Source organism: Varanus komodoensis, unplaced genomic scaffold (genome assembly GCF_004798865.1).
Source record: "Varanus komodoensis strain SLA01 unplaced genomic scaffold, ASM479886v1 scaffold15, whole genome shotgun sequence".
Classification (NCBI taxonomy): domain Eukaryota; kingdom Metazoa; phylum Chordata; class Lepidosauria; order Squamata; family Varanidae; genus Varanus; species Varanus komodoensis.
The window spans coordinates 16,467,925-16,490,454 of NW_025335440.1; the positions used below are offsets into that span (position 1 = coordinate 16,467,925).

At 47.0% G+C, this 22,530-nt stretch overlaps 1 protein-coding gene across 5 annotated transcripts in view; it reads right to left on the reverse strand.

Moving 5' to 3' along the window:
• Window positions 1-22,530, reverse strand: part of PITRM1 (pitrilysin metallopeptidase 1) — a 39,883-nt gene that overhangs the window by 7,592 nt on the left and 9,761 nt on the right. For all 5 annotated transcript variants that reach the window (XR_006414215.1, XM_044425161.1, XM_044425162.1 and 2 more), the window contains exons 9-21: window positions 21,722-21,810; window positions 21,093-21,221; window positions 18,967-19,080; window positions 17,867-17,963; window positions 16,717-16,851; window positions 15,952-16,090; window positions 13,522-13,638; window positions 12,445-12,577; window positions 10,378-10,498; window positions 8,664-8,740; window positions 6,824-6,989; window positions 4,523-4,623; window positions 1,581-1,701 (exon numbers count right to left, since the gene is read on the reverse strand). Coding sequence is in view for 4 of the 5 variants with exons in the window: in XM_044425161.1 (XP_044281096.1) it covers window positions 1,581-1,701; window positions 4,523-4,623; window positions 6,824-6,989; window positions 8,664-8,740; window positions 10,378-10,498; window positions 12,445-12,577; window positions 13,522-13,638; window positions 15,952-16,090; window positions 16,717-16,851; window positions 17,867-17,963; window positions 18,967-19,080; window positions 21,093-21,221; window positions 21,722-21,810 (1,539 nt within the window). In the remaining variant the exon portion in view is untranslated. The remainder of the gene's footprint in view (window positions 1-1,580; window positions 1,702-4,522; window positions 4,624-6,823; window positions 6,990-8,663; window positions 8,741-10,377; window positions 10,499-12,444; window positions 12,578-13,521; window positions 13,639-15,951; window positions 16,091-16,716; window positions 16,852-17,866; window positions 17,964-18,966; window positions 19,081-21,092; window positions 21,222-21,721; window positions 21,811-22,530) is intronic.

Below are 22,530 nucleotides of genomic sequence, written 5' to 3' on the forward strand. Positions count from 1 at the left end.
CCGAGTTGCCCACCCTCGTTTGCAGGAAAGGGGAACGGCTGAAACTGAAGTCACACGTGCTTTCCCCGGTCTTCCTTCTCCTGGGGCCAAGTCAGAAGTTCTGCCGTGGGAGAGGAGGATGACCCTCTCTCTTCGACTCCACCCACCACTTTCCTGTTCTGGACACCCAAAGAAGTTACTACTGGCTCAAGCTGGGAAGAAATACAAACATGCTTCAGGGATTTCCCCCTCTGCAGTCCGGACATCAGCTTGGGAGAGAAAAATTCAGTCCCCTGTTCCTCACCCGACTGCTCTGAGCAAATATGGCCACACTCTCCCCGGGGGTGCTTTAAAGCTCTGCCCCAAAATGACAGTCACTGGGCTTGGTCCATGAAGCTTTTAACCCACCACTTTCCCAGGCCTTCTGCTCCTGGTTCCACTGTGGGAATCAGATTAGCTCCTTTCCGTATGCTGCTTCCCATGGTTTTTCTTTCTCAGCCTTCCGAAGTGCTCCATTACCTGACCACAAGGTGGTGCTCTGTTATAGCATCACCGTGGAACCGTTGTTTGAAAATGATTTAGTGCAATAGTAAGGTAACAGCTCAGTTTCCTCTCTCTGAAGAAGCAGAGAAGTGCTTGGAAAGCACAGGAGAAATGCCACAATGCTGTGCATTACATCAGGAAACTACTGCGAGGGTATAAGGAATGCCTTGTGCGTAAAAGCACACTGAATCATAGAGATGGAAGTCTGAAATCAAGGCCTAGGTCAAAACAAAACTGGAATAGAGAACCGTTTTGTGCATTCTTTCCACTGACCCACCACAGACATTCACCCCTTAGAGGGACAGTATTTTCTCTTGAGCATGAAACAGGTATGACATGAGAGCAGAAGCGACTCCGAGAGCTGCTGCTACACACCCATTAGCCCCTGGTGTGAACTTGGCTTCTTCCAAGAATTGAAGATAAGTTCCATCAAGGGGATCAGGGCCTCAGTGATGTTGCTGGCTGAACTATATGTTGGGCACCATGATCATGGAAAATGTACCTGTTTGCCATAAACACTGGCCACTTATGAACCAGATGACTGGGGTTATGTTGATTTTTGGTGGAATAAATGAATGTTTGTCTTCTTAAAGATAAAAAAAGAGATGGAAGTCACATAGTCCACTCCCTTTCTCTGGTGCAACCTCTTGAATTGTGTGTGTTTAATTCAAGCCATCAAGTCGTCTCCGACTTAGGGAGACCCTATGAATGGACAGCGCCATTCAGTTCTGCCAAGTTCAAAGCTGTGGCTTTTCTTATGGAGTCATATCTGGTCTTCCCATTAGTCAAATTTCCCTAACATGAAATCCCATGTCACAAAAGAGTGGGAAATTTCTCTCCTGTTTTGAATGGTCTACCACCACAAACATGGAAGACAGAAACCTTTTGCTTAGGCAAAAAGAGAGAGAGAAATTCCCTAAATGCATGCAAAATCTGCATTTGTGAAATGGACTCAGACTTACTGGCTCCTTGGCCAACTATGCTTTGGATTTGCAAAAGCACAGGAAAACCGAGAATCACTTGCAGTCAAAATTATATTTTGATTGTATCTTCGTTACCTCAATGACATGTGGACGAACAGGCTTTCTTTCCTTTTTGCTCTTGGCGACCCCAAGAACAAATTTTTCTATGGCTTTTGCAGCATTTGGCATCTGCTGAGGTGTGGCATTCACGGAACACCTAGGAGAAAAACCAAGATCAGTTGCACACAAAAATGGCATTTGCACAAATGGTCCTTTTGCATCACGGAGCCCGACTTTTTCAGGCTTGTGGGCACATCTGGCATCTTGGAAAAGGGCTCTGGGCACCACTGGCTTAGGGAGGTGGGGAGCCCATCGCAAGAATGCTGGCACCCACCCCGTAAGTTTGTACATGTTTGTGCACACAGAATGTGCAACACCCCTTATGTTTGTGCACTTGTGTGTGCACTACTCACTCCGACTTCTCTGTCTGGCTCCTTTCTCCCTTCTCTCTGGTTCACATTCCCCTCTCTCCTCCTTCCTTCCTTCCACACATTCGAGTCCTCTTCTCTCTCTCTCTCTAATCTCCCTAATAAAGCCAACAATGCTATCTGTCAACTGGTTTTAATAGGGAGAAGAAAAGTCCCCCTGGCAAAATATGCCCAGAAGGTTCCTACAGGTTGTCCCCATTGCAAATAACCCTGTTATAGATGGGCTGTGTGTGTGTGTGTGTGTGTGTGTGTGTGGGGAGGGGGGGAATGAGCTTTACCAGCCATTTACTGGCAGCTGAGTTTCCTGCCCCCCCCATACATATGCATGCCCTCAACCAGAGTCTGCCACCCTGTGCTGAGACCAGTGGATGAAAGGGGGAATTCCAGTTGGCACACACTGCAGCCCCCCACCTGCACTCCCAAGGCTGTAACCTTTAGAAGCAGCTGGAGGCTATTTTCCCTGCACTCTGCTAGGGCAACAATTTAAGGGCTGGATCCAGACTGATACTGTATCAACCGCATGGATGCAACTGGATTTCTTTGCTCTGCTCTTTCCAGTAGCCATCTCTTCACCTCCCTGAAATGCTGCACAGAGTCAGGAGATGCTGCCGAATGGGGTGAACTGTGGCGCATGGGGTGAGGGTGGGACTTCCTGATAAGCACCCAGTAGGAGGAGATCCCCTCCCCTCTGCAGGTGGAGCATTTCTTCTTCTGGGGGCAGATCTTGGATGCAACTGTAAAATCTGTCTCCAGAAATCCCCTTCTGCTCAGTCAAGAGGCTTTATTTGAAATTACACACTGCTGGGCTTTGCGAGGCTGGTTTTAGTGCCCAGATTAGCTTCAGTTCCTTAGAAACATTAATGCAGGAAATTGCTCCACAGATTTGGCTTAGCCACAGAGGTTCTGCATACAAATTGCAGCCTTTGCAACATCGGTGAAATCCAGCTTGCGAAGGCTCGTAACAGGGAACTCTTAACTCATTTTGGCATCGATCAACCGCAGTGAATTTGTACACATCTCTGATGCGACTTGACTGCATAAAAAATGGCAGCTTTTAGGTAACAGCCTGAGAAGAAACTGTAATGTTGCTCAGTGCACATATTTATGACTTGCCCTTCCTGTCCGCTCAGTACTCCAGGCAATATGCAAACTCCAGGGAAGCACAGCAACAAAAATCTAACACATTTGAACAACAAATAAAACAACAGCAACAGCAACCAGAAGTTTTATCACAAGACAGGAAGAAGTCACAGCACTCACTGTGCAAAATAAAGGGAGCTGGATCGTCTGAGCTCTCTAGGGAGGGAGTCACAGAATTAGGGTGCAACTGCAGAAAAGGCCCTGCTTTGAGTATCAACAAACCCCATGTCTCTAGGTGGTGAGAGACATAACCAGGCCTCTGAAGAGAATTGCAAATCACAAGCAGATATTCTGGCCCCAAATATTAAGCGACTGTTCAGACCGTATTTCCTGAGAAGTCTCCAAGGATGGAGTGGACTGGACAAAGGGAAGTTTCCTATGTTCTCATGAGGCAGAAAGTCCAATGCTTTCCTTCTCGTTCTGTAGGGCAGATTGCCAACTGTCTGGCAGATGGGCTGACTAAGGAGAGAAGCGCCATGCTTTCAAGTTAATTTTAATTTTGTTTAAAATATTTCACAGGTCAGCAATCACGGCTGTTTCAGAATTAGCTCAGATGCTCTCATCCCAAGATAGATAATGATTTTGACAACTCTCCCTTTGCTGCCTGGGAACTCCACACATTGAACTTGTAAGTGCAAATCCATGTAGCTTTACAAACTTCTACCTGCGTCAACTGACTGGTGGGCAGAGTATTGCTGGAGGGCCACATTTCAGCGGTAGGTGGGGTTGGGCCAAAGCCAAATTACCAAGCACAATGACCGCTCATCATAACCAAGCCTTGAGACAGGCATTTCAGCATGTAAGAACGGGGAGGGGGAGGAGGAGGAAGAGATGAGGTCCGCCTGGTGGTCCAGAGAGGTCCGCCTGGCGCCGTCGTTATTTGTTTTTCGGCGCCAGGCCAAGACCTTTTTATTTAAACGCTATTTTAACTGTTAATGGTTTACTTGTTGATTTTAAATTGACCAGGCTGTTTCCACTATTTTATTTTATGTATTTCATTTATTTGATGAATTTTTTGCATTTTATACGGGATTTTAATGATTGTAAGCCGCCATGAGGCTCATGCGATGGGGCGGCATATAAGTTGTCTAAATAAATAAATAATAATAAAATGAAAGCCAGGCAGATGAAACTGTCTTGAGATTTTACAGTAATTGGATGGCATATAAGGAATTTTAAATAAGTAAATACATAAATAAATTTGCCAGACGATCCTTAGCTGGAAGCAAGGAGGTCTGGGAAAGGGGATGGCCAGCAAGGCCAGAATGGGACCCCATGTGGGCCGGTTTTGGCCCCAACTCTGAGGTTCTGTCCCCCGACTGGTCCCAAAGCAGTTAGACTGGAAGCCGGCAAGAGGGCCCAGAAAACCAGCTCCGGCTGCGCACCATGGAAACACCAACAGGAGCTCACCGCATGTTGTCGCTGTTTAAGAGGTACTTCTTGACGCGCGGCAGTTTGCGGAGCATGGGCCTGATGTCGGACGCTTCAGCAATTCGCTTCATCAACTTCACCTGAATGCAAGTCATTGAAAAGGAAAGGTCAAAGAAATGTGGATCAGGGCCCCTTGCAGGCGACGATAAGATCCAGGATGCGGTTCTTCTGTCGCTGCTGCTGCTGCTGCTGGGAAAGGCCCGGCTATTTCCATAGCACTATGGAAACGGATGGATGTGGCAGTGTTGGATGAGGAACGCTGGCTGGGGAACGCTCGGAGCTGCAGGATGCCTTCTGCCCAGGCATGCACAGACGAGCTGACACTTCCACATGCTCTCTACAGTCTGGAGTGCACAAAGCAATTTGCACATACCCAACCACAATCTCGCCACAGTATTCCCCACACTGGCACCCCAGGTGTGTGGGACTGCAGCTCCCAGCATCCTCCAGAAAGCCATGCTGGAGCGCAATTCCCAGCCACACAGACCCTGATGGTCAGTCATGGATCTGCTTCTTCCCCATGCCATGAAGCCTGCTCAGCACTAAGGGGTGTGCAGAACATTTCCAGCCCGTTTCTAGGGGGTGCTGTTCACAGACCCACACCAGGAACGGCTCTAAGCACGGGGTGAGGGTGAGAGAACTGGGCTGGGACTTGGAAGATCCGGGTTCTAGTTCCCACTGGGGCCGGATGCTTCTGAGGGGAGCTGGAGCCACTCAGGCACTCTCGGCCCAGCCTACCTCGCAGGACTGCTGTGAGAATAAAACGGGCAGGAGAAGGACTATGGCAGCCACCTGTGCCCTGGTTGAATATTCATGAAAGAATAATGGTGGTAACAATAACCACCAGCCCCACTGCCCAGATTAGGAGGCAAAGGACCCGGGGGAGGGCCTTCTCTGCGGTGGCACCCCGCCTATGGAATGCGCTCCCCAGAGAGGTTCCCCTGGCGCCAATGCTTTTTTCTTTTGGGTGCCAGGCAAACCTTTTTTCTCCTGTTCTTTTAATGATACCTAAAGGAACGCCTTCTTCCATATTTGCCCTCCCGCCCCCTGAGATCTGTGAGAGAGGCCCTTCTTCGGGAACCCTCCATGAAGGATATTAGGAGGGTAAATACTTGGAGGAGGGCTTTCTCTGCCGTGGTGCCCCACCTATGGAATGTGCTCCCCAGAGAGGTCTGCCTGGTGCCGTCGTTATTTGTTTTTCGGCGCGAGGTTAACACCTTTTTATTTCTGCAATATTTTAATAAGTTTTAATATTGTCTCTTATATGTTTTTAACTGCAGCCAGTGTGGGTCAGGAATTTAGTCATGTTCTATTTTATGTTATTTCATTTATGTAAGCCGTCCTGAAGCTTTCGCGACAGGACGGCATATAAATATTTTAAATAAATAAATAAATTCCTGGCAAGGGTGCTGGCTGGCTAGCGTATTGGAGTCAGCTTCCCAAGATCATCTCTCCTCCGCTGACCGGAGTACTGATGCTTAGGGCTGGGGTAGCCACTTTCAGAACCCATCCCTCCAGCATCCATAGGCTCAGCCCAGTCCTGCAAAGAGAGCAGAGCCAAGCGGAAGCCCAGAAACGCTTGCGGATGCCTCACTGTGCAAATGCCAAGCTGCCGTGCCAGGATGGCTGCCAGATGTGGAAAGGGGGGTTGTGAGCGTGCGTGCCAGTGGCGAGCAACCTTCTTTTCTGCATGCAGGTGCCAGCAGCAGCACGCACGGGGAAGAAGCACCTGGAGTTTGCCAGGTGCCTACCTGGCAACCAACCTTCCTCCCTTTCACTGCAGCTGCTGCTGGCAACAGCTCAAGGGCTCAACTCCTGGGGCGTCTTTGCCCGGAGGTTGGACTCTGGGCTGCCACAAGGCAGACTGGAGTCGGGGCAGCGGAGCACCAAATGGATAGCTCACACATCCCCACTGCTGCTGCACGAGGGATGCCCCACGGGGCTATCACACCATTCCCCAGTGAGCTGGAGTGTCTGATGCTTCCTAAAGGATCTATCCGACAGCGGAACCCATGCCAGGGCACTCATGTTGGAAGGGGCTCCAACGGAGTTCTACACCTTGCACAAAAGCAGCCACGGATACAGCAGCAGCCCTGCTTTGGACGGGCAAGGCTGTGGGTTCCATTGGTGGCCTCTCCGGTGGAAAAGATCAGCCAGCAGGTGCTGGGAAAGACCTCTGTCTGCCTGCTACTCTAGCAAACCAGCACTGGGCTAGCTAGACCAGTAAGCGTGACTGGAAGAAGGCTGCTTCCGACACTGCTACCACGCCCTTTGCTTCACCTGTTCCATGCCATTGAACATTTCTCGCAGCTCCCCCTCCAGGGTCAGGGTTCTGCTTGCTCTAATGGAGGCGTACAGGTGTCCGGAATCAGGAATTCCATTTGAGAGCTCTTGAGCCATCATCTTCACCAAGACTTTGAAATGTTCCTCCTCTTCAAAATGGGGGCTGCAAAGGGAGAGGGCACAAAGGGAAGGGAGGAAAGGTCAGCCATGCTGTGGCAAACACCCCATAGGAATGAAGCACTGGGAAGGCTTAGAACTTGATCAGCTCCATCTAAATGGCCCACCAGGGCAAAGCCCAAGAGCCAGATTCAGTGCCAGATATTTAACTTAAAAGCTCTTCTTGCCAGTAATTTAGCCTTAGAAGTGGCATTTCAGCCTTTCGAGAATGGGTGGGGGACACTCGTTGGATCAGGAAAACAGCAATTAAATGACCTGGGCTATCTCGGGGGAGATGATGTTCAAACCCCCCCCCCCAAATTGCTCTTTGGTCCCTGGAATTGGATAGCAAGCTCCCCTCGAATGCCCTCAACCAGCACATTGGCCCAGAAAGTCAAGGGCACGGAGAGAAGGGACCCAACGTCTCTGTCCCATTAATATGGCCACTGTATTAAAAACAAAACAGAAAAAAAGGAATTTCCCCAAGCAGACCAATCCTGCTTCACTACTGGTCACTCCACACCAATCCAGCACAGTCACACCACCACAGGGTTCCTGACTAACTGCGCTGGAATGCCATGCATTCTTCCAGCTGCCTCCACTGATTTTTCCACTGATATGAGGCTATTCATTCCACACGCCATTTCTTTTAGGAGCAAGTCTAAAAAGCATAACCTGTGAAGAATCTTGAACTATTAGTAAAAATCAAACACTGTGTTCAAGAGTTTTTGAGGCTCTGGAGAGAAGATTCTATCTTCCTGTTCAGCTTTTAAAAACCAGAGTAACGGGGCCTTGGGGAGCAAACCCCGTAGCACAGGATGAGGCCGTCTCTACAACTTCCACAGGTTGGCCTGGCATATCTCTTTCAAATGCAGGAGGCACCAAAATGTCAGGTGGGACAGGAACTTTCAGGTTCTCTGACCAAGTTGGAAGGCGGTTTATAGGAACAAGGAGGATGGAGTAAAGAACATTATATTGTTTTATATTATGTTATTTATTTATGATTGTGAGCCGCCCCGAGGCTTCGGCGAATGGGGCGGCATAGAAGTCCTCTAAATAAATACATAAATAAAAACATAAGAAAAAGCCATGCTGGGTGAGGCCAAAGGTCCATCTAGCCCAGCGCTCTGCACACATGGTGGCAAAGCAGCTCCCTGCAGAATCCCTCCAGCAGGACGGGTGCAAGACCTCCTGCCCAAGCTCCTCAGCATGCATGGCACCTCTGGTAAAGCAGCAAGCACAGGGTCAGCGAGGCCAGTAGCCACAGACAGGCTCCTCCTTCATGAATCTGCCGATCCCATTTTAAAGTCATCCAGGCTGGTGGCCATCACCACTTCTCCCGGCAGCAAATTCCACGGTTTAATGATATGCTGTGTGGAGAAGCACTTCCTTTTATCTGTCCTACATGAACTGGGATTCCTAAATGAACTGAGAGGAACCAAAAGCAGTCACATGGGGAGGGGGGTATTCTGGTTTGAATGTCCCCAAGCTTAAGAGGCCTGTGTAAAAAAGCAGTCAGCTATCAGGAAAATGAGCATCTGTGCTAAAACTAAGAAATATGTCTCCCAGAATTACTGCCTATTCCATCAAATAAGCCAAGGACAGAACATTTTGGAGGACTTCCATTCTTTGGGTCAACCCTGTCACAGAGACAGCATCTAAGAACAATAATATACTGTACTTGTTGAATATTTCACTCCAGAGGTGCATCATGTCAGGTAGATTTCTATCCAGACACAAAGAGCTGAAGAGCACACCCTAATAGAAAAATTGAACAAGAAGAGAGATCACACCACTGGACAAAGAATATGACACACCCATGTAATTGACTTATATGTGACCACGTTTGGGACATCTGGTAAAAGAAAATAACTGCTAATTATTTAAATCTTGTGAGTGCCACCCCAAACCATTAATCCCTGTTACAAAGTTTTAAACAGAAGCTACATCAATACCATCATTGCATTCTTTTGTAAAAATAAATTCTTCACCATGTCCTAGACTGGGATTGTCTCCAGCACACTTCTGCTCTTTGGCAGCTCTTCACAGTTTTAATGGGGTTTCGCACAGACCATCTCAGTGTCCTTCAAAAGACAAAGTCCTTCAAACGACTTGTTCAGTGAAAAAGACATGGAGGCACTGAGCAAAATGCTTGAGAAAGCTCTGCTCTTTGCAGTTCTCCAATGGGTTACAGAGCCAGTGTGAGGTGGTGGTGAAGAGCACTGGAATCTAGTCTAGTCTAGTCCACCAGACCTGGATTCCAGTCCCTGCTTGGCCATGGAGCCAACTGGGTGGCTTTGGGTCAGTCACAGACTCTCAATCCAACCTACCTCAAAAGGCTGTTGTGGGGATAAGATTGAGAGCAGGAGGAAAATGATATAAGCTGCCTCGGTTCATTAAGAACTGGGGATATAAATTGAAAAAAAACCAATAAATAGAGGAGATGAAGCAAAATGGAGTGCTTGGTGATTGGAAACCGGTTTCAGTAAACATGATCTCACACCCCTGCGCAGAGCTTTAAATCGGGCATGCTTGTGAGCAAAACTGAAATTCACACACATTGCTAATGTTAGCTACTCCACCTGAGGACAAGAGTTCAACTAAGAGGTAGGGACCGGTTTGGCAAACCTCTTCTTAAAATCAGTTTGGGAGAGTTCTCCCATCTTGTTCCTTCCTAGTTCAAGAGTAGTGGAGACAAACTTGATGGTAATTCTCCCACCGCAGAAGCCCCTCTCAAATTGTAGCTCTCTGGATACTTTGGATTTCAGCTCCCATCAGTCCCAATCTATAGGGCCAATGGTCAGAAATCCTGGGAGCTGTAGTCATAACTATCCGGAGGATACAATCTCATGGAAAGCCAAAGAACAGTTAACAATACTTGGGAAGATACTGTATTTGTCATGTTCAGACCTGTGCTATATCCATGCATTATCTCAGTAATTCTTACAAAAGCCCTGCAAAGTGGATTAGAGTTATTATCCCAATATTATAAATCAAAGATGTTGAATACTGAGACCGAGAGAGAAAAATGTTTGCTTAAGCCTCCGACTGAACTGAAAGCAGGGACAGAGATTTCTTGATTAGTAACTCATTTTAATCACCCCACTGTGAGAAATGTCACAATATGCCCATTTTAAGATGTTTTAAAAGCATTGGCCTATCTGTTGCATTGGAAGGATATGCCTGCAGCTGTCCAATTCAAGCAACATTGGCTAATTCTGAACTAGGTTTGTAACCAAGAGTGAAAAAATGACAGTTCATCCAGTGGGTTTTACCCAGCGTTTATTTAACTTAAGTCCCAATCATTTCAGTGGGTTTACCCTTTCACAATCCCTTGTTAACACAGCTCCGTTATTAAAAGAAAATGAGAGCCAGTTAACTGGCAGCTGATTTACTTGTTCGTAGACATCCAGATGGGAGTCATCCGCAGTGATGTGAGGGATGACGGAAAGGCCCCCAGTTTTCAGGTCTATTTCTTGAGCTTGTTCTCTGTAACTCAGAGCACCGCACCCCATCCTGCAAGAGGGAGAGAAAAGGTGAAATTAGCAGAACTTCCTGCATGCTTGAGCATGATTCACTCTGCCATGGAAATTACTGTGGGTTGCCCCCCTCACTTAGAGTTCGTTATCTTAGGCTGGAGATCTCCAAATTCAGGCAGTATAGCAAAAGCCATGTCTTCCACAGCCAATGCAAAGACATGTTCCCTAGAAATTCTGTACAAATTATGGAGAGCTGAGACAGCAGGAGGAATCATTCTCTTTTGTGATGGATTTCTGGCAGAAGGCAGAATCAGCAAGGGACACTATGCAGGAGCTCTGAACAGAGCAAGAGAAGCAAATATGTGTGTGTACATACACACAAACCCACAGCTTGCCTCCTGCAATTCGCAGAGAAGGTGTCAGATCTGAAAATCCACAAAGGTATGGAAGCAGCCCCTGGTGTATTTAAAGTCACCCCTTGAAAGCTGGCCTACAAATTTCCACAGTCGGATGATGCAGGCGCATGAGCATACACAAGCCAGCTCTGTAGCTCCTGTCCCTTTTTCTTTTGAGTAAGAGTTCTCCTTCTGGGAGCTCCAACTCAGAGGGTGCTAGGCCCACAAGGAATGCCTGAGCATCGCAGCTCCATGTACAAAGCCCACTGCTGTGTTTGTAAAGATGGGCATGCCCTAGGGAGGGAATGCAATCATGGCATTAGAAAAGGCTACGCTGGTCTCCCACTTCGAATCAAACTGGAGCAGGCACCCTACTGCCTCCTGGATATTTGGGATTACAACCCCTACGAGCTGCAGCCCACATGGCCAGTGGTTGGGGATTCTGGTAACTGCAGTTCAAAACACCTGGAAATCATTAGGTAGCATATGTGGGCCGGAGGTTCTCACATGCTCCTTGCTGCTCCTACGAGCAGCCAAGCAGTTTGGAGGTCAGAAACACTGAATCTCGGAAGCAACGAGGGGAGCATCTTCTGCCCTCATAAAGTCCTTCCAAGCCCCCAACTTTAAACATCAGTGTGGTAGTCTAGTCCCACACTGAGTGTTAGGACCATTGGCCTGGAATGCACTGAATTTCTGTGGCATGGCTTGAGTTGGTCTGTCTTACCCACTTCGGCTGCGAAACACTTGAACGAGACTGACAGAGTTTCCATTTAGAAGAACAGCATCCATGACCTCCATCCCCACTGATTCCCCAGACTAGGGATGTGCTTGACTCTGGAAGGTCTGGCTTACTTGTGCCTGGACTTCTTGTCTAATGCTTCTGATCCATAGTCCTGGGTGGTTTCCACACACTTCCTACTCTTAGATGAGCCACAATTTGCTCATTTTCTAGAAAAGGAAATTTGCACAAAGTGAAACATGAAAAGCATGAGGTTGTCGCATGATTTGTGCTGATCATATGAGGACCGCATGCTTCTCAAGTGCCAGTTTGTATCAATTGCCCATTTTCCACAAATTTCCTTGGCCTTTTTTTAATGTGCAAACCACCACCTATCCTAGAGACTGACATCCACAAGCTCACTTGACTCCCACCGTACTGAATTGGCGACAGCACAGGATCGGAGGGCCAAACAATAAAACCACTGGATTTTCACTTCCCGTTAGATTTCTCACCTAACCCTCACCCAAGCTCAGCTTATTTGAGAATAAACAATGATTTACAAGAAGGGCCCATTATCAGTCTGTACAAAAGAAAACACAAAAGCAGCTCGCTTGACTGTAAGTAAAATTCTAAAGCTGGTGTGATACCTTTATTAGGCTCACCAAAAGATTCCAAAATGTTCAAGCTCTTCAGATCTTTCAATCGGACACCAGCTTTTTCGAATGTCATGCCTGAGGAAGGACTCTGGAGATCATAATAGCCTGCATGAGTTTTGTGATCTTTTGCTTGGCCTAATAAAGGCATTAGGCTGATAACGGGTTTTGGAATTTGTTGGAGTAATAACCAGCAAACAGGAAACTTGCTTACTTGGTGATGACGCTGCAGAATAGGGGAACGTACGGCCTAAGCTCCTCCGGGAGGGTGTTGAGGCTGCAAACAGCTCGGAAATACACCATGCCATTGGTGGGTTGAGCACAGAGCTGGACCGGGACATCCTCAGCTGGGGACCAATAAGAGAAAGTCAGGAGCATCGAGTGATGATGTCAACCATCATCATGTTGACCTACAGAGGCTGAGGACTCAGCTGTTAGGAAGAAAACTAGCATGCTGGCTCCACCAGGCCACACAATGTGGCCACGCCACAAACATGCAATGGAAGTACCACCCTGCAGGCCAGGATCAGTGCATTGGCTTCCATATTCCTACCAGGTGTGTTGAATTAGCCAGTTCACCAGTGGAGTGGGAGGCCCTTCCCAGATCTCTCACATTTACTCATGACAAAGAAGTTGCAATCTCAGCTCCCCTGGAAAGTGTAAGCCAAATGGTCTAGACAATGTGGGGGAAGCAAACCTTGAATGCTCAAAGGAAGTGAAACAACCTGGCCCAAAAGCCCAACCGAGAAAATTTATTAAAGTAAAGGGAAGGGGAAAGGAAGGGGGGTTTTCAACTGGGTTTGCGAGAGTTGAGATCCATTTTGAGCTCTCTGCCACTCTTTCCCCAAATTTACCTCCCAGCAGCTGTCATGGGCCTTCATGAGGCCCTAAAACTGAATCCACCAGGAGCCCTCCCCTGCCAAGAGCCCAGGGAACTGCAGTTTTCCAGGACTTCTGTGCCCTTATTATATAAACATGGTTCCCTTCTCTTCTCAGAGATAAGAAGAGCAGGGAACGCACTGGGAGAGGGAGAGTCCAAGTTTCAGATGAAGAAACTTTTTAACAGAGAGCCACTAAGCAAGCTGCTAGGTGCTATGCAGGTTCCACGCCAGCCTTCCCAAACCTGGCCTTGTTCCAGAAGAGGAGGTCTGCAACTATCATCCCCAGTCAGCCAGGGATCCTCCCAAGCCAAGCACAAGGCCCAGGAAGATGGCAGTACATTCACGTTTAGCAGAGCCTTGTGGTTTCATTCTTCCCACCTCCCTTGCTCCAAGACTTCAGGGACTCAAACCTAGAAGTGCCGTCTCCATCTCAGTAAAGGTAATTGTGGGTTCAATGTCCGAAACTTTCAGAGCTGGGAGGCAGGACAGGTCCTGAGGCTTGCTTTGCAGGTCCAGCAGCTCCAAACCTAGTGGACAACAGCAGAGCGATAGTGTGCAGTTCTGACAACACATGCCGAGAGATTTGGCCCACCGGCCTAAGGATCAGCACCCCTGCCTGAGAATCAGTGGAAGTTTTCACACCGCCTATTTGTAGAGCAAACTCTGCATGTCAACCATGGAATTGCTTCAAGGGCCCGCCCCAGTCAGAGTGCCCCGCAGAAGTATTGGACTACACCTTCCATCAGCTTCAGCCATGCACCTGGAGAGCACCAGGACGAGAGAGGCAGTCCTATGCTTTCCATTGGTTAGTGGGGCATGTTCAAACCAGAGCAGGCTCAATTTGTGGACCACTGACAAACCCTGACCACTGGGTATCACTGCCCCCTTATGTGAACTACAGAATTCACCCAGGACCCAAGCAGGTTTTTGCTTTTTCACTGGAGGAGAAGGGGAGCCACCATGGAGTAGTGGCAAAAGTGTAGAGTCAGACTGGGAACGATCCAGGTTCAAGTCCACACATGGCCATGAGATTCACTGCGAAGCCAGAAACTCTTACGCTAACCTACCTCCTGGGATTGTTGTGAGAAACTTGGGGAGTGGGCGAAGATGCTGTAACAATCAGCGGCCCCTGGATCCCCACTTCCAGCAGCTGGCAGGATTCACTTTTCTCCCCTGCTTCCCTGGACCCCCCAAATTCCAGGGCCAGAGACCGGATTCAGCACATGAAACCCAAGCTTGGGGGAAAATAGATTTATTAACAGGCACGGTAGACAATACAGGGGTGGAGGCTCTTAAAACACTACCACATACATACAACACACAACAAGGAGGGTACGGAAAGGAACAGCGAATTGGAAGACAGGAATTTCACTGGACTCACACTACTGGGCTCCCTGCAAGACCCCCAGGCTGTTTGGCCTCTTCAGACTGAAAATAACAAGGCTAGCAGTTTCTACCACTGACACAGGATACAATACCCAACTTAGCCTTCTTCCGCCTAGAATAGCACAGCATTTTTTGGCAGAGTTTCTGGCAGTAATAGGGAACCTCTCCTCAAAGAGAAACCCCAATCCATCCCAGCTCCCTGCTTTTATCCCATGAGATCGAACAGGTGACTCATTGGGTGACATCTCATGGCAACACCCAGGTGAAACTCATATACCTTTTAGGCCTGAAATCTCTGGCCTTGGGGGGTTGTGAATGGTTCCATCCTTGGACGTAATTTACAGTTACTTAGGGCTTTTTGCATCCCCATAGCTCATGCCCAGGCTTAACCCTTCCTTAGCCTGTGCTCCATTACAGAGGCATGTGTGTGGCTCCTTCAAGGAAAGGCAGGCTATAACTCTAATAACTAGAAAAGCCAAGGAAAAAAGCATTGATGATGGTCGGCCAATTATCTTGTTCCATCATCCAAGCTGATGCCTGCCAGCTGTGACCAAGCTTATCTTTAAGGAAACCTGATAAAGCTGTCAGAGCACCTCAGGGCACCCAGAAGGGGCTCTGAAAACTACTGCTTCAGGTTAACAGGAGGGAAAAGTAGCTTGCTTGAAAACAGTATTTAAAATAATCTAATGGTCACAGCTATGGAATCAGCTGGATGAAAAGAGAAATCAGCCTTCCACAAGCTGGTGCCTTCTGGATGTGTTGCACTATGACCCTCATCATTCCCAGTCAGGGTTAGAGAAAGCTGAGTGATGTATTCAAGGCACAGAATTCCATTCCAAAAATGTTCCTAGTTTTGGAATAAGCAACACCAAATTCTACAAGCAGAAACTGGCACTTGCCATTATATGCAAACGGGCTTCCAGAGGGAAGAAATTAAGGGTCAGTCTGCACAGTAGCACTGCTGTAAATGTCCGTGGACATGGCGCATCTCGGAGGAAGAGTGCATGCCTTGCTTGCTGATGTTTGGGAGGTCAGTCTTCAGCTAAAGGGCCTCCAGCTACAGGAATAGGAGAGACTCCCTCTCTTCCTTCTCCCTGCTGGTCAGGGTCCAGTGTTAGCAGGCCAGGTGGAAAAACATTTTCAAATAGCAGATGGAAGCTTTGCATGCTTGTACTCATGTTTATTGTGATTTCTTTTTATAGTTTTGTTATGCTTGAAAGAAGGGAGAAAAGGGAAAACCACTGGAGTCAGTCATGTTGACTGGGAGATACTGGGAGTTCTAGTCCAGCCATCTGGAAGGCAGCCAGTTGAGGAAAGATGATGCAAAAGTGGCCCTGAGAAATGACAAGTTCCACTTTCGAAACCTGATTTGAGGTGCCCCTGACTCAGCCTACGGGGGAACCAAATCCTTTATGCACCTGTTTTTAAAGACTGAGCGCGCAGAAGAGACTAACCTTTCTCATAGGTCTGTTTCTTCTCTTCTTCAGAAAGAGCCTCAACCTTCTCTTTCAGTTTTGCTGCTTCCATTGATGCTTGCTTCTCATAGAAAGCTGCATCCGGACTCATCGACAGCATCAGTTTATGGGGGTTATCCTGTTGCCAAGAGCCATGCCAAAGCAGAAGGGTGCCAATCAATGGGACATTTATTTCTGTCTTCGTTCCTCCCAAGCCTGCTCCAGCACTGCTGTCAATGCCTTCTACAGATCTCATTACAGAAGCAAAATCACAATGCTACAAGAACACAACTACACATACAATGGGGCCAGGCAGAGGGGGGCAAGCATAAAAAGAACCCCCAAATGTGCAAAGGCTTACCAAGCCTAATGAACATGCTTGGAATGCTGGGAAAGTGTCAGGGCGCTGTCACAAAACGGCTGCCACAGTCCACAGAGTCATTCACAAAATACCCATTTCACAGCCCAGCTTTCCCTCACACGGTCTTGGTCTCCTTGACTCTTCCCTCCATATCACGTCCCCAACAGCTTTTCCCCACCACAGATTTTTTTCAGTTTGTGAACTATTTCCCCATTCTAAAAGGTTGAATTTCATCTCCTAAGGCTCCATTACTGGCAGTAAGAGCTGGAAGCTAAACCATGTTTGTCTTTTTAATATGTTTGCCCTGCCCCTTTTGCCTCTGGCTCTGCCCTCACTGGAATGCAGCTCCTGTGCAGCTCTCAGGCTGAACAAGGTCCCACATGCCTGCTTTAACTGAGTCTTACCTTAAAGTACTGCTTTACTTTTTTCTGCAGGAATTGGGGATCTTCCTGGAGGCACTGCCTGAACCGAGACACCTTTTCAGCGATCTTTAACAGGTCTACAGGGTCTCCTTCATGATTCCAACAAGAGGCAATATACTGCAAAAAGAGAGGAAAGGCAGGCAGTGGGAAGGGAATCCAGACAGACACACCCTATACGACAGATGCAGGACCAGGGCAACAAGCCATCCTGCCCGAGGCAGCTGCTCTGCTTCACTTGTAGTGAGGCCATGGCCTGCTCTTCCCTGCAGGACACGTTCCAATGGGGCAAAGCTCAAGGAACCAAGTGTCAGTTGGGATGTCAGGAAGTACATCCTGATGGTTAGGACCCCTAGGATATGGAACGGAATTCCAAGCGGGGTGGTGGAGGCCCCATCAGTGTGGGTGTTCAAGGAGAGGCAGGACGACCACATGTTGGGGATTAATGGGCATTGCTGGCTGGAGTCAGGAGTTGGACTAGATGGCCTGGGAGGCCGCTTCTGACTCACTTTTCCCCCCTATGTAGTGCCCAATCTGACCCGAGGACCAAGTGGAGAAGATGGGTGTGCCACCAGAAATTCCCACAGTGCAGCAGGCAAAGCTCCACCCCCTGCGTGAGAAGGAGGCACAGGTGTGGATCGCATCTCAGGAGGGTTGGAGAGGAGCAACATCTTAGACCTCAAGCAGCCAACATGTGGGCTGACATGCCCACAATTCCTCGCCACGGGCTACGCTGAGTAAGGCAAAGGGGAGTTGTAGACCAAAACATCCTGAAGGCCACAGTTGCCTTTCTCTGCTCTACCAGTAACAGCAGAACCAAAGAGATTTATCTCGTGTGTGAAAAGCTGAGAAAGGTCACTGGACCTTCCTGGGGATGCATGTCCTCATCTCCCGCCGTTTTGTTCTATTACATAGAATTACTATTAACCAAGGTTTTAGTTTTGCAGCTAAGACCAACTAGCAAGGGACTCTGCCATGTACCATCTGAGCAATGCCAACAGCTGAATCTGGACTAAGCTGTGGTTTAGGTGCAATCCATGGGACTCCATCCAGTCACTCGAGGTGTGATTAAATCTGGATGTGACCCAAAGCTTGGAGGCAGGTCCTTACCATCCGCTGGAGAAAGAGCACTTACGGAAGTTAAGGCAAGTCCAAAGCTGGTTGACTGGTGCTTCATCTGGATCTCGATTTTGTGGAGCAGTGCTTCAATTCTTTCTTCCTCAAATCCATTCCTCAAGAGACACACAACAGGTAACTCTGCTGCAAGATGGCAGCTTAGATTCTGGCACTCTAAAAGCAATGAGCCTCTGTTCTGGCGATTCTTCTTGCATCCTTATAATATCAGCATGAGCAAGGAAGAAGAGATAGCTTCTCTTCCTGTGTGCATTCTGTGTCCATGCTAGCCAAGCAGACACATTGGTATGATGCAAATAATTCAGGATTCTAGGTTTTCTCCTTTTAAAAATCATGTTTCTTGCCCTTAAGACTGCAAATATGAATACTGAGGGATGGGTAGAGGAAGGATAGCTAAGCAGAAGGATTGGGGGTGAGGGCTGGGCTCATAAGAAGCAGAAATATGCTTAGGAAAGCAGATTCAAATCTGCTTCATTTAAACAACTCAGAAAGGCTAGTTTTTGATTCTGCATACACAGTCTTGCATGTACTGAACTATACAGAGCAAGCAACCAATAAATATGTAGCAAGACAAGTGGAATAGGTATGAATAGGTTTCTTTACTGTGCAAGCTCTGAGCCATTGCCTCTGCACTGGGAATTTAGAGAAGCATCCACCCATGACAGGGCCTTTCTGTCACGGCACCCTGGCGGGTCCTCCCTGACCAATTTACTTCCTCTTAGGCACCAGGAAAAAGCAGCTTTGCTTGCTCCATCTTACAGTGGGATATAACCATACAGCTGATCCACAAATAGATGCCAATTGAAGCCAATTTCTGCTGCCTTAATCACTTTGTGGGTTCCTCTAAGGTGGTTTTCACTGTATGCTTCCTTGGAGAGCAATTGATCAAAAGGCAGAATATAAAACTTTAAAATAAATAATTATATATAACTTATCTAAAGACCTCAAGATCAACAAAAGCTTCTCATGCTCTCTGAATGCAAAGATAGGATCACTTTTCAGAATACCACAGAACCTAAATGTTGTGTAAATGTAAACAAACACCTATTGAAGTGATATGGGGAGGACAGAAGAGCCAAAAACCACACAGCTTTTACTTACTCAATGACTTCATCAATAGTTCGAGCGATAATTTGCCTGACAGTGTCAATATTTTCCTCAGAAATCCCTTGAAGGCCGACACTGAAATAGGCTTCGCGTGAGGAGCTGTTAAACCTACATGGCGAAAGGAACGCAAACAGTCTTAATAGCATGCAAGGTTTACTCTTGGGAAGAACGTGGAGAAGAAAGAGCTGCATTTCTTCGCCAAATCGTATCAACGTGTTGCAGTTCAACAAGAGGGAGGCACTGTGAATGTGAATTTCAACATAAGCAAACAAATGCTAATCCATAAAATGACACTTTTCACACAATAATAAAGCAGATCGGTTTGAATAGGTGTGCATGAAATGGATACCCATGACTATACGGGTGACTTCTTTTATATAGTTATTTATTTTATATTGTTAATTTTATATTGTTATTTTTGTATTTTATTGTATTTTATTTGGGCTGTGAGCCGCCCCGAGGCTTCGGCAAGGGGCGGCATAGAAATGTTTTAATAAATAAATAAATAAATAAAGTCAATATATAAAAACACAGCTATCAAGAAGATGCCGGCACATCACCGAGAATGGTGTTATTACTGTTGATAGAAAAACAAGATATAAATGAAGCTAAGAAAGAACTGATTGTAAGTACGATAATGGCAGTTAGGCTAGCGATAGTTAAAAGTTGGAAACAGAACTGGGTTTTGCAAAGTCATGAATTGTATAATGAAATATGGAATATGGTAATTAATGATAAACTGATGACAGAAAGAAAAATAAAAAGGGTTAATGAAAGCAAATAAATATAAAGAAATTTGGGAAGATTTTGTAAAAGCAATACTGATAGAAGGCAAAGGCTGTAAACCCAATCAAGATTATATGAATTTTTGGAGGGGATATGGATATAATTGAAGCATATTATATATTATTAATTGTTACAGTATGTGAACGGTGGTAATATTGGTCTCCGGGGTGGTGGGGACACTCAATCATTTTTTATTTATCCTTTTCTTAATTATTGTGTTCTTGTTATGTTATATTATCACTGTTGTGAAGTATGGTATTTATGGTTATTTTCCTGTCAAAAAAAATTTGGGGGGAGGGAAATAAGATGCAAGCAAACTGGAAAAAGTTCAGAGGAAGGTGACAACGATGACCAGGAGGCTGGAAACAAAGCCTTGTGAGGAGAGAGTGGGCATGTTTAACCTTGAGAATGGAAGGCCAAGGGGAGATATGACTCTTAAAGTACTTGAAAGGCTGTCACATAGAAAGGGGCCAGGATCGCTTCTCAGTCATCCCAGAGTGCAGGACGTGGAATAACAGGCTCAAGCTACAGGCAGCCAGGTTCCAGCTAGATATCAGGGGAAAAATCCTGACTGTTAAAGCAGTACAGAAATGGAACCAGTAACTAGGATGGTTGAGGGCTCACCCACGTTGGAGGCATTCAAGAGGCAGCTGGACAGCCATCCGTCCGGGACGCTTTACCTGACGGATGGCACTGAGCAGGGAGCTGGACTTGATGGCTTTTCCAGCCCCTTCCAACTCTACTATTCTATGATGCTACTATAAACAATTAAGCATCAGGTTCAGAAAGGCAGACAAAATAGTCACGTTCTTCCATTTACAGATGGGGTTTCAAAACCATCCATTCAGATATGAACGTAGTGTTATGTTCTCCATCCACTGCGCTCTAGGTGGTGATTTGAATTTCCAATGTTGTAGCATCAGTCTTTCAGCTCTTAAAAGGGTATGGAAGATCGATTTATGCTGTCCTTGTAAAACCCTCTATGCAGCGGATAAATAATTTAAAAAGTTGGTCTCGGTAAATATTGAAGAGCATTTTTCCATTCTGAAGAAGACTGAGATGCTTCTAGTAAGGGAAACAAGAGCTTTAAGCTAAAATAAACTGGGTATTTTTTTGGCACTACCCCATTAGTTGGAACTCTGGATGGAGCAGTGTGGAATGTTCTCAGCTGCACAAAGGAGAGCTGTTGCTTCAGCAAGATGCAGAGGCCTTCTGAGGCCTTCTGGTGGCTGCCCAGTCTGACCCTGCTTTTGGCCCTGCCCCCCTGAAGACTAGCTTGCTCATTTCTGCAGCCACTAGGTTCTGATTGTATGTTAAGCACAGGCTGCACTTACCCAACATCAGGTGAAAAATCTGTACCCAGACCAGCCTCAATTAAAGCTTTATAGAAGGGAGAATTCGGACCACCAACCAGCAAAGATGACAAGAGGTTCAAGGTGAAGTTTTCAAAAGTATCTGTAATACTGAAGGCAGAAAAAGAAAATTTTAGGGTACCACTGTGGGACATCTCACCCAGTGCACAGCATCCTTTAATTTCAGCTTGGCAATTGGCAGAATTGCACCTTGTCTCCTGGGAATCGAGCACAGAAAATTTCTCCACAATGTAGGGACAGAATGATTTTAATGCTTCACACCCTTCACAAGACTGGATGTCATGCAAAAAGAGGGGACCCCAGGCAGCAGCTTCACATCTCCAGCCAGCCAGGAAGTTCACTGGGAAGGCTTGAACTAGTCAAATTCTTTTAACATCAAAACTGTTGTTGATGGAGCTCCACAGGTTCCTTGGCAGAGGGCAGTATAACACACACACACAAACTCACACACCACCAGAAAGGCATCAACAGAACTGAACACTGCTCAAGGTCCTTTGTACCAGGAGATGCTTCCAAATACATCCACAGCTGGAAATAGCAATCATGAGATAAGTATAAGCAATTTAAATTTCATCTTCCGACCCACTTACTCTGCCAGGAGGTAGCTTACGCTCACCATCGTCTGCTTCTTGGGGTCTGCAGCAAAGGAATCCATACCACACGTCACATGATGCTCCCTCTGTGAAGGAGAAACCAATGAATGCAGCAGGAGGGTTGCCATTTTCTTCCCCGCATTTTAGAAGCTGGGCTGTTCCCAAGTTGCGAGTATCACTGGCAGAGGGGTCTTCAGAGCAACGAGCTATAGGTGAACAGACTGCACTTCCTCATTCTCAATATGGCTGTTGATTCAACTAGCCATGCTTGGACTACCACTGACTAGAGGGACAGTCCTAACTTCTCTAACGGTGGGCTTTCCCAGCTCTGGGTAGTACTCCATGCAGATCCACTGAAATGAATGGCATCTAGGTTATCTATGACTAACCTAAGCCCCATTCATCCCAGTGAGGAGGACTAACTTTAGCCTTCACCATCCAACCAAGTCCCCTAAGAGGTAGACAGAGGAATTGAGCTTGGCCATCTCCCACCAAGCTAAGACATCTGGGTGGGAGCGAGAAGGCCTGCTCCGTGCGTAGAAAGCCAGGGGGTCTTCCTCTCTATCGGAAGGACCTGCTCCCTGGTCCTTTATTAACTTGAGGTGCCAAGACTCCTTCTGTGTACAAGACAGGTTCCCCACCTCTGATCTGTGGACACCTCCTTCTAAGACAGGTGCAATGAAACCAAGAGTCGTGTTCAGCCTGCTAAGCCAGAAAGAGCAGCCCAAAGTATTTTGCTGCCTGAGGTGGAATGACAAATGGTATCGCCTGCTCTGTGCAGCACCAAAGGCCAGCCTGATCTGTGG